This window comes from Eleginops maclovinus, chromosome 4 (genome assembly GCF_036324505.1).
Source record: "Eleginops maclovinus isolate JMC-PN-2008 ecotype Puerto Natales chromosome 4, JC_Emac_rtc_rv5, whole genome shotgun sequence".
In the NCBI taxonomy this organism is placed as follows: domain Eukaryota; kingdom Metazoa; phylum Chordata; class Actinopteri; order Perciformes; family Eleginopidae; genus Eleginops; species Eleginops maclovinus.
In genome coordinates, this window is record NC_086352.1 from 3,198,978 (window position 1) to 3,208,647 (window position 9,670).

At 49.4% G+C, this 9,670-nt stretch overlaps 1 protein-coding gene across 1 annotated transcript; it reads left to right on the top strand.

Moving 5' to 3' along the window:
• The first annotated feature begins 947 nt into the window (after positions 1-947).
• On the top strand, positions 948-9,519 carry selenbp1 (selenium binding protein 1). Its single transcript, XM_063880813.1, has 11 exons — positions 948-1,009; positions 2,470-2,523; positions 3,224-3,336; positions 3,647-3,832; positions 5,229-5,349; positions 5,621-5,803; positions 6,188-6,369; positions 6,932-7,010; positions 7,181-7,302; positions 7,735-7,946; positions 8,637-9,519. Exons 1-11 carry the CDS (start codon positions 1,006-1,008, stop codon positions 8,797-8,799), a joined length of 1,419 nt encoding a protein of 472 aa, XP_063736883.1. The 5' UTR covers positions 948-1,005; the 3' UTR covers positions 8,800-9,519.
• The last annotated feature ends 151 nt before the right edge of the window (positions 9,520-9,670 follow it).

The following is a 9,670-nucleotide window of genomic DNA, read 5'->3' on the forward strand; positions in this document are numbered from 1 at the left end:
TCAGCACCACTCGTTGTCCTTTTGTAGTCTGTTATTGTTTTTAGTCCAGACCACATATTTCTGGCGTTGGAGCCCTGTGGGGCTCCTGTACTACCAACCACCACCTCAGACAGGACACTGCCCAGCCGGACACACTGTGGCCTGTCTGTGAGGTAGCTGGTGATCCAGAAGATGGTGGACCCTCATAGCCTGCAGCTGGTCCCTCAGGAGCCAGGGCTGGATGGTGTTGAATGCACCGGAGAAATCAAAGAGGGTGATTCTCACAGTGTACCCCGACCCCTCCAGGTACGAGTGAGCACGCTGCAGCAGGTAGATAACGGCATCGTCCACCCCCAGGTGAGGCTGGTAGGCAAATTGCAGAGGGTCTAGAAATTATCTCACCTGCGTTCTGAGATGGGACAGGACCAGTCTCTCCAGCACCTTCATCACGAGATGTGAGAGCTACTGGCCGATAGTCATTGAGCCCAGAAGGAGTCGTCTTTTTAGGGACAGGAACAACGCAGGACGTCTTCCACAGCACCGGGATGTTGTAAATCAGTTGTCCACAGCAGAGGGAATACTGTCCATCTGGTTTCTCTGTGTCCCACGGTCTCAGCATTGCTCAGAGTCAGGGAGAACAAACCCAAAATCTGCCAAGTAATATTTCTACTATTGTCCCCATAAGCATTATTGCTAATCAACACACCTGATGCTAACTGTGCTAACTGCCCAGCACCTGCAGGTTAGCATCCGGTAGGTTCTATCAACTAGAGACCCCACTCTACATTCCTATCATAACACTCTGGGGTCGCAACATGTCCGGAGTGAGGAATGAGGAAGGGGAGGGGAGGCTCCTGAAAAGGGTCTGACTCTGGTCTGACTAACAGTCCGTGCTCCAAAGGGTTAACCTGCTGGTGGTTTAGCCCCGCCCCTCTGATCTGATTGGCTGTGGGTGTTTCCCTCTGACCCTCCCAGAGTTCCCAGAGAGCTGTCAGAGCAGAACCTGCAGAACCTCAGAGCAGCAGCATGGGTGAGACCCTCGGATCTGTGTGTGTGTGTGTGTGTGTGTGTGTGTGTGTGTGTGTGTCTGTGCAGCAATGTGTGTGTGTGTGTGTGTGTGTGTGCAGCAGTGTGTGTGTGTGTGTGTGTCTCACTTTGTGTGTTTGTCTATGTGTGTGTGTGTGTGTGTTTGTGTGTATGTGTGTGTGTGTGTGTGTGTTTCTGTGTGTGTGTGTGTGTGTGTGTGTGTGTGTGTGTGTGTGTGTGTGTGTGTGTGTGTGCAGCAGTGTGTGTGTGTGTGTGTGTGTGTGTGTGTGTGTGTGTGCAGCAGTGAGACTGCAGGACAAAGAGAACAGCTCTCTCTCTCCTCTCTCTCCTCTCTCTCCTTCTCTCTCTTCTCTCTCTCTCTCCTCTCTCCTTCTCTCTCTCCTCTCTCTCTCCTTCTCTCTCTCCTCTCTCTCTCTCCTTCTCTCTCTTCTCTCGCTCTCCTCTCTCTCCTCTCTCTCTCCTTCTCTCTCTCCTCTCTCTCTCTCCTTCTCTCTCTTCTCTCTCTCTCTCCTCTCTCTCTCCTTCTCTCTCTCCTCTCTCTCCTCTCTCTTCTCTCTCTCTCTTCTCTCTCCTTCTCTCCCTCATCTCTCTCTCCTTCTCTCTCTCCTCTCTCTCTCTCTCCTTCTCTCTCTCCTCTCGCTCTGTGTTATATAAGAATATATTCTATTATCCTAAAGTGTGTGTGTGTGAGTGTGTGTGTGTGTGTGTGTGTGTGTGTGTGTGTGTGTGTGTGTGTGTGTGTGTGTGTGTGTGTGTGTGTGTGTGTCTGTGTGTATGTGTGTGTATGTGTGTGTGTGTGTTCAATATCTCGATGAGGGTGTTTTACTAAACATTGAACTCTTGTATCAGTGGTGCAAGGATTGTGGGTCAGAGAGACTGCTGCTCTACATCCTGGTACTCTGGCCCATCACTGTGTATTATTGTTGGGCCCCACGTGGGGGTAACCTCAGCCTGTGTGTGTGTTTGTGTGTGTGTGTGTGTGTGTGTGTGTGTGTGTGTGTGTGAGTGTGTGTGTGTCTGTGTGTGTGTGTGTGTGTGTTCATAAAATCCCTTTGAGTTTTAGTGTTTTAATAAAAGAAGGAAATGTATTTTAATCAGAAAGCTGCAGGGCGTGAAGAGAAACTGGAAAAAATACTAATAACAATAATACTAATAATAACAACAACAATAATACTAATAATAACAACAATAATACTAATAATAACAACAACAACACTAACAATAATACTAATAACAACAACACTAACACTAATAATAACAACAACACTAACAACAACAACAACAATAATACTAATAACAACAACACTAACAACAATAACAATAATACTAATCATAATAATTCATGCTAGCACAGTAAAGTTACGGTATGAGCTACGTCAGGGACAGGTGAGCTAACGTGCTAAGTCTGTTAGCACGGCGTTACCAGCTGTTGTTGCGTTTCAGCCGGATGTGCAGGATGTGGACCGGGTTACAGCAGCCCGCTGGACGCCATGAAGGGTGGGTCTGATCTTCATCTGTCACTACACCATCATCTTCCTCAAATCCATCCCAAACTGGGAACGCAGTTTACTCAGACAGGGACCATCGTTTACTCAGACTGGGACCGTAGTTTACTCAGACTGGGACCGTAGTTTACTCAGAATGGGACCGTAGTTTACTCAGACTGGGACCGTAGTTTACTCATACTGGGACCGTAGTTTACTCACACAGGGACCATCGTTTACTCAGACTGGGACCGTAGTTTACTCAGACTGGGGCTGTAGTTTACTCATACTGGGACCGTAGTTTACTCATACTGGGACCGTAGTTTACTCATCAGAATGGGACCGTAGTTTACTCAGACTGGGACCGTAGTCTACTCATACTGGGACCGTAGTTTACTCATACTGGGACCGTAGTTTACTCAGACTGGGACCGTAGTTTACTCATACTGGGACCGTAGTTTACTCAGACTGGGACCGTAGTTTACTCAGACTGGGACCGTAGTTTACTCATACTGGGACCGTAGTTTACTCAGACTGGGACCGTAGTTTACTCAGACTGGGACTGTAGTTTACTCAGACTCGGGACCGTAGTTTACTCAGACTAGGACCATTAAGAACATCTTCCCATAGGCCTCTCTACATGAGGAGCCCCCCTGCTGGGTGTCAGTTGAGCAGCTTCAGATGATGGATGAACATGGTGTCTCCTGCTGCAGGTCCCCGGGAGCAGATTGTGTATCTCCCCTGTATTTACTGTAACACCGGCATCCTGAAACCAGATTACCTGGCCACCGTCGATGTGGACCCGAAGTCACCCACCTACTGTCAGGTAACCCCCCCCCCCCCCCCCCCCCCAGGTCCTCCTGCCTCTTCTTCTTCTGCTGTCATGGATCTCCTGTGCCTCAGTGAAGCTCGTTTCCTGTCTCTGTTTCCTCAGCAGCTCCTGACATCCTGCTGTCCTCTCTTCTTCCTCCTCTTCCTCTCCGTCTCTCCCCTGCAGGATCTGATCTGCTGTCTCTCTGCTTCTCTTCCACCTGTCCTGTAAATACACCACACACACACACACACACACAGGCTGGATCCCCTGATGTGCAGCCTGATGTGCAGGTGCTGTCCCCTCACAGTCTGGTCTCCCTCAGGTGATCCACCGGCTGCCAATGCCCAACCTTCGGGACGAGCTGCACCACTCGGGCTGGAACGCCTGCAGCAGCTGCTTCGGTGATGCCACTAAGAAGAGGAACCGGCTGATCCTGCCGTCGCTCATCTCCTCCAGGGTCTACGTGGTCGACGTCGGGACAAACCCCCGAGTGCCGCAGATGCACAAGGTGAACCCGACCCGGTCAAGAGACCTTTTTATCAGTTTAGATTTGACCACGCCCACTTCATTCCTGTACTTCCTCCCTGATATGACTCTGAAGCTACTGCTTCATGGAGTGTGTGTGTGTGTGTGTGTGTGTGTGTGTGTGTGTGTGTGTGTGTGTGTGTTAGCTTCCCTAGAGCAGGTGGTGTTGCTCTGCATGAATGGGTGGATGACTCGTCGTATGTAAAAGTGGACAAATATGTACTTATAAATGTCTGACTGGATGTTTGAGAACTTTTGTTTTTACTGGAGGAGGAGGAGGAGGAGGAGGAGGAGGAGGAGGAGGAGGAGGAGGAGGACTGAAGACTCCCAGCTGCTCTTTAAAGCTTCACATATTTAACAGACAGGGTCCACAGCTGCAGGCGTGGGGAAGGAAGCATGTGTCTGGATGTGAATGTGCTGAGTCAGGTTGTAATGATTTATCACCTCAGACGACTTATTGACCCGGCTGCTGATCCGCTGTGAACTCCCAGTGAGGACACGCAGCCGGACACACAGCTGGGAGATTATTTATCAGGACTGGCTGTTCCTCACAGTTCTGGCTTTGTGAAATCCTAACTTTATTTCACAACCAGAACCCAACAGACGTTAACCGTGTGATCCTGACCCGCATGCAGGGGAAAGAGTTCACAGTGAGTCTCTCCATGAGGACTTTGTTTAAATACCAGCCCAGTGTTTATCTTCTCATTGTGATTAATATCTGAAGGGATTCCTGGGAGTCAGCCAGCTGCGGAGTCCCAGCAGCTCTGCACGATTTCATTAGAAAACAAAACAAACTTCTGGATGTTTGGAGCAGATTTACTTTCCGAAAACTTTCCTCATATCTATTCACCTCTGTGAAGGAATGAGTCCCTAACCCCTACCATGACTCAGCATCACTTCCTGTCCCCTGGTCTGGAGGTCAATGGTTTCTGAATGTGTGTTTGGTTGTTATCCTGAAATCAGGTCTGAGGTTAACACGAGCTGGAAGAGATTTTAATGTTCTTCCCACTGGTGGATTTTAAACGAGAGTCTGAACGAGACGTCTCAACAACATCGGCAATACGTGGAGATCTTCCTGCTGAAAGGAACGTGTGTTGGATTCTAAATCCAAAATCACATGGAGAAATCTCATTGGACCAGAGAGATGCTACCTTCAGGGTCCAACACAGGAACAGGGAGAAGATGCCTTCAGGGTCCAACACAGGAACAGGGGGATGCTGCCTTCAGGGTCCAACACAGGAACAGGGAGATGCTGCCTTCAGGGTCCAACACAGGAACAGCCCAGTGTTTCCGTGGACCTGCAGGAAGAGGGCTCCTGTTTGTCTGAAGGTGAGGCATGAAGTTCTTCTTGCTGATTGGTTGTGTGTTTGCCTCCTCAGATGGTGGAGCCCGTGGATCTGTTCTGGAAGTGCGGTCTGGCCAACCCTCACACCACACACTGCCTGGGCAGCGGCCAGATCATGATCAGCTGTATGGGAGAACCAGGAGGCAACGGCAAGGGTGAGACCACCTGCAGCAAACCCTCGCTCAGAGGGGGGTCATTATTAGAGCCAGTCCAACCCTTCTTCCTGAGATCAGCTGCAGACCCGGGCTGGTGATAGGTTTTATGGAAACATCCCATCATACAGTGCAGAACAGCTGATAAACAGAGATTAACCCGGACAGTGAACGCACCATCTGCAATAACAACAGATAACCCCTCCCTCAGAAATGAGTGTTCCTCCATGGTCTTTGGAAGACCCCGTTTAGTTTTTGCCTGTCGTCCTCTCAGGGGGCTTCGTGCTGCTGGACGGCGAGACGTTCGAGGTGATCGGGAACTGGGAGCACCCGGGGGAAGCAGCACCATTTGGATACGACTTCTGGTACCAGCCGCGACACAACGTGATGATCAGCACCGAGTGGGGGGCGCCCAAAGCTCTGGCCAATGGGTTCAACCCGGATCACGTGAAAGCGGGTGAGTCAGCAGAAATACCCGTCTGTGTCCCGTCAGAGAACACTCTCTATGCTGGATCACTCAGTCCCATATTTGTGTTCACATGCTCCTCGGTTGGTTCTGTGTGTAGTCCTGGTTTGAGTGAGACTCCTGTCAGCGTCACAGGGTTTTTTGATGTGACCATAGTGCGTCTGGCTTCTAACTTCCTTTTCCAGTACACTTCCAGTTGGTGTCTGTTTCTCAGTCAGACCTGAGTCTGTAACAGGATCTGCTAGACCAGTAAGACTCTGAGGGACCCATTACCTGAGACAGACTTAAAACATGTTCAGAGAACTGTTGGGCTCAGTGTTGCCCCTCACAGAACCTGAACCTGGCTCACAGGAGTTCCTTGTTGTGGGTTCTCAGGACTGTACGGCAGCTCGCTCCACATTTGGGACTGGACCAGCCACAAGAAGCTGCAGACGCTGGACCTCGGAGAGGACGGGGCGATTCCCCTGGAGGTCCGGTTCCTCCACGACCCCGACGCCACCGAGGGCTACGTGGGATGTGCTCTGAGGGGATCCGTCTTCAGGTTCTACAAAACACCAGTCAGTACCACAGGGTTCTAGATAACCTCAACGCTACAGTCCAGAACACAGGGTTCTAGATAACCTCAACGCTACAGTCCAGAACACAGGGTTCTCGATCACTAGGTCTGAGTAAGAGCACAGTTAGTTCCACCGGGTTGAGATCCAGTAAGGATTACAGGCAGTACCACAGGGTTCTAGATCCCACGGAGGTTATGTGTATTTGGGCTCTGACCAGTCCAGTTTGTGCTGAAATTGTTTGGTGAATCGGCCACAACCCGGTCCTCGTGAATCCCCGGTGAGACTTTATAGCCCTTTGATGTGGTTGATAAAACTATAAAACCAAATGACCCTGAACTTCAGACGGTTCAGACCTTGAGAACAATGGGTCGTAAACCGGCCAAGCCTCAAGAAGACAATCATATCTCTGAGAGGCTGTTAGCATGCTAATGTTTGCATTGAGCTCATTAGCTGCTGCTAACACTGTAGCTGCTAACACTGTAGCTGCTAACACTGTAGCTGCTAACACTGTAGCTGCTAACGGTCATTTCCTGTTGAGCATTCACCTGTGTCTGTGTCTCAGAGAGGAGACTGGGCTGCAGAGAAGGTGATCAGCGTTCCCAGCAAGAAGGTTGAGGGCTGGTTGCTGCCAGAGATGCCCAGTGAGTCAGTCAGTCTGTCTGTCTGTCTGTCTGTCAGTCTGTCTGTCTGTCTGTCTGTCTGTCTGTCTGTCTGTCTGTCTGTCTGTCTCTGTCTGTCTGTCTGTCTGTCTGTCTGTCTGTCTGTCTGTCTGTCTGTCTGTCTGATCATCTGTCTATCTGTCTGTCTGCAGGTCTCATCACAGACATCCTGATCTCATTGGACGATCGTTACATCTACTTCTCTAATTGGCTCCACGGTGACATCAGACAGTATGACATCACAGACAGGAGGAACCCTCGATTAGTCGGCCAGGTCTGCAGTGACTCCACCTTTACGCCTATGTCGTAATGTCATGTCTGTTATCATGGACGTATAGACAGCCATGTGGAGACGCTGGAGTAACAACACGTCTCTAGCTCGGCGAAACTCTCTGTTCATCAGTCAGAAAAAAGCTTTCTGCAGCGAGAGGAACATCTTGCATCCTCTGACAGTGATGGAGAGCAACAAAGTACATTTACTCAAATACTAAGTACTCGTGTACAAGAGGAGACCCTGTGCTCTGTGACCTCCAGACTGACTCTGACAGATTCCCCCAGGCTACAGACGTGATGATACTTCAGTGTGTTAACATGGCTCTCTCTGTCAGTGGGCATGGTTACATCTGAACTGGGCTGGAAGCACAACACCTGTACAGCTGAGCGCACAGAGAGTGAGACAGGCTGCTGACCCGTCTGTCTGTTGCAGGTGTTTCTGGGAGGAAGCATCATCAGTGATGGACCAATCAGAGTCCTGGAGGACCCGGAGAGCCAGCCCCAGCCCCCCCCGCGCTACATCCAGGGCCGGAGGGTCCCCGGGGGGCCACAGATGCTGCAGCTGAGTCTGGACGGGCGGAGGCTCTATGTCACCACGTCTCTGTTCAGCGGCTGGGACAAGCAGTTCTACCCCGACATGACCAAGTGAGCCCCCACAGACCTCTGGATACTGTAGTATTGCAGGACAGGGGGGGGGCTTTTTCCAGTTTAGAGCAATAGCCCCTCCAAATATCTGTGCATGCCCCTGAACGAAGCTAGGTTTCAAGGTTTCAAGGTTTTATTTGTCATATGCACAGCAGATACAGCGTATATGTTGGCAATGAAAATCTTATGTCGCGTGCTCCTCCAACAACTCAACATACATGGTGCAGATAACATAAATAAAATAGTGAAAAAGAGAGAAGAATATTTACAATATTAACAATAAAGATTTGAGGATGTGAAATATATACATATGTGGAATACATTGAGAGTATTTACATACTTTACACTGTTGAATGAGGAGGTATGGACAGATGCATATATTACGTATAACAGATGTATATGAGATATATATAGATATGTGTACTATAAACAGATAACAGCTAACAGAGGCTCCATGGAGTTACTTCATGATGCGTTCAGGCTCTCTTCGGTAAAGTATTGGGCAGAGGTAAAAGATAAAGTTATTAACCGTGTTCAGATGTAGCCGTGTAGTAAGATGTAATTGTTGGTGAGAAACCTGAATAAATCCAGACGTTTGAAGGAGAGGTTACACAGTGCGACCTGTTTGAAGTACTATACTGTGGTGAGGTTAAATACATTAAAATATATTATGTTAATGTATGTGTGCAGGCAGGGCTCCGTGATGATGCAGGTAGACGTGGACTCGGTAGAGGGGGGCCTCTCCCTGAACGAGGACTTCCTGGTAGACTTCGGGAAAGAGCCGGACGGCCCGTCGCTGGCCCACGAGCTGCGATACCCCGGGGGGGATTGCACCTCCGACATCTGGCTGTAGAAGGAACACAGTGTTAGCTTCATCCCTGCACGCTATATTAACCACTGCCTCACACCCACTCCTATCTACTGCTTCAGATCAGCTGACTGCGCTCAGATCAGCTGACTGCTTCAGATCAGCTGACTGCACTCAGATCAGCTGACTGCTTCAGATCAGCTGACTGCACTCAGATCAGCTGACTGCGCTCAAATCAGCTGACTGCTTCAGATCTGCTGACTGCTTCAGATCTGTTGACTGCACTCAGATCAGCTTACTGCTTCAGATCAGCTGACTGCGGTCAGATCAGTTGACTGCTTCAGATCAGCTGACTGCTTCAGATCAGCTTACTGCTTCAGATCAGCTGACTGTGCTCAAATCAGCTGACTGCTTCAGATCTGCTGACTGCTTCAGATCTGTTGACTGCACTCAGATCAGCTTACTGCAACTGCTTCAGATCAGCTGACTGCGCTCAGATCAGTTGACTGCTTCAGATCAGCTGACTGCACTCAGATCAGCTTACTGCTTCAGATCAGCTGACTGCGCTCAGATCAGTTGACTGCTTCAGATCAGCTGACTGCGCTCAGATCAGCTGACTGCTTCAGATCAGCTGACTGCGCTCAGATCAGGAAACATTTGCTGTCCGTCTGTGTGTTTGTTAATGCATATTACACACATGTAGCTGCATGCCTAGCGCAGTTGAATTAACCCTGCTTTCTATGGAGGAATAAAGAATAAAACCTCGCTGGTGTGTTGACTTTATTAGAAACCAGCAATTGCATGATGTAAACAAACTGGCTTTAAGGGTTACACTTGTAGAACTCGCTGACGGTGGGAAAAAATCAGAGCTGGTTTTGAAACTGAAATATATTCTACTGGAGGTGAGCGAATACAG

What these genes read in the sequence shown, in the direction of transcription:
- selenbp1 (XM_063880813.1), top strand. An exon ending in GAGTGCCGCAGATGCACAAG is followed by an intron (nt 3,833 to 5,228) that starts GTGAACCCGACC and finishes TTGCCTCCTCAG; the next exon opens with ATGGTGGAGCCCGTGGATCT. An exon ending in TCAGGTTCTACAAAACACCA is followed by an intron (nt 6,370 to 6,931) that starts GTCAGTACCACA and finishes TCTGTGTCTCAG; the next exon opens with AGAGGAGACTGGGCTGCAGA.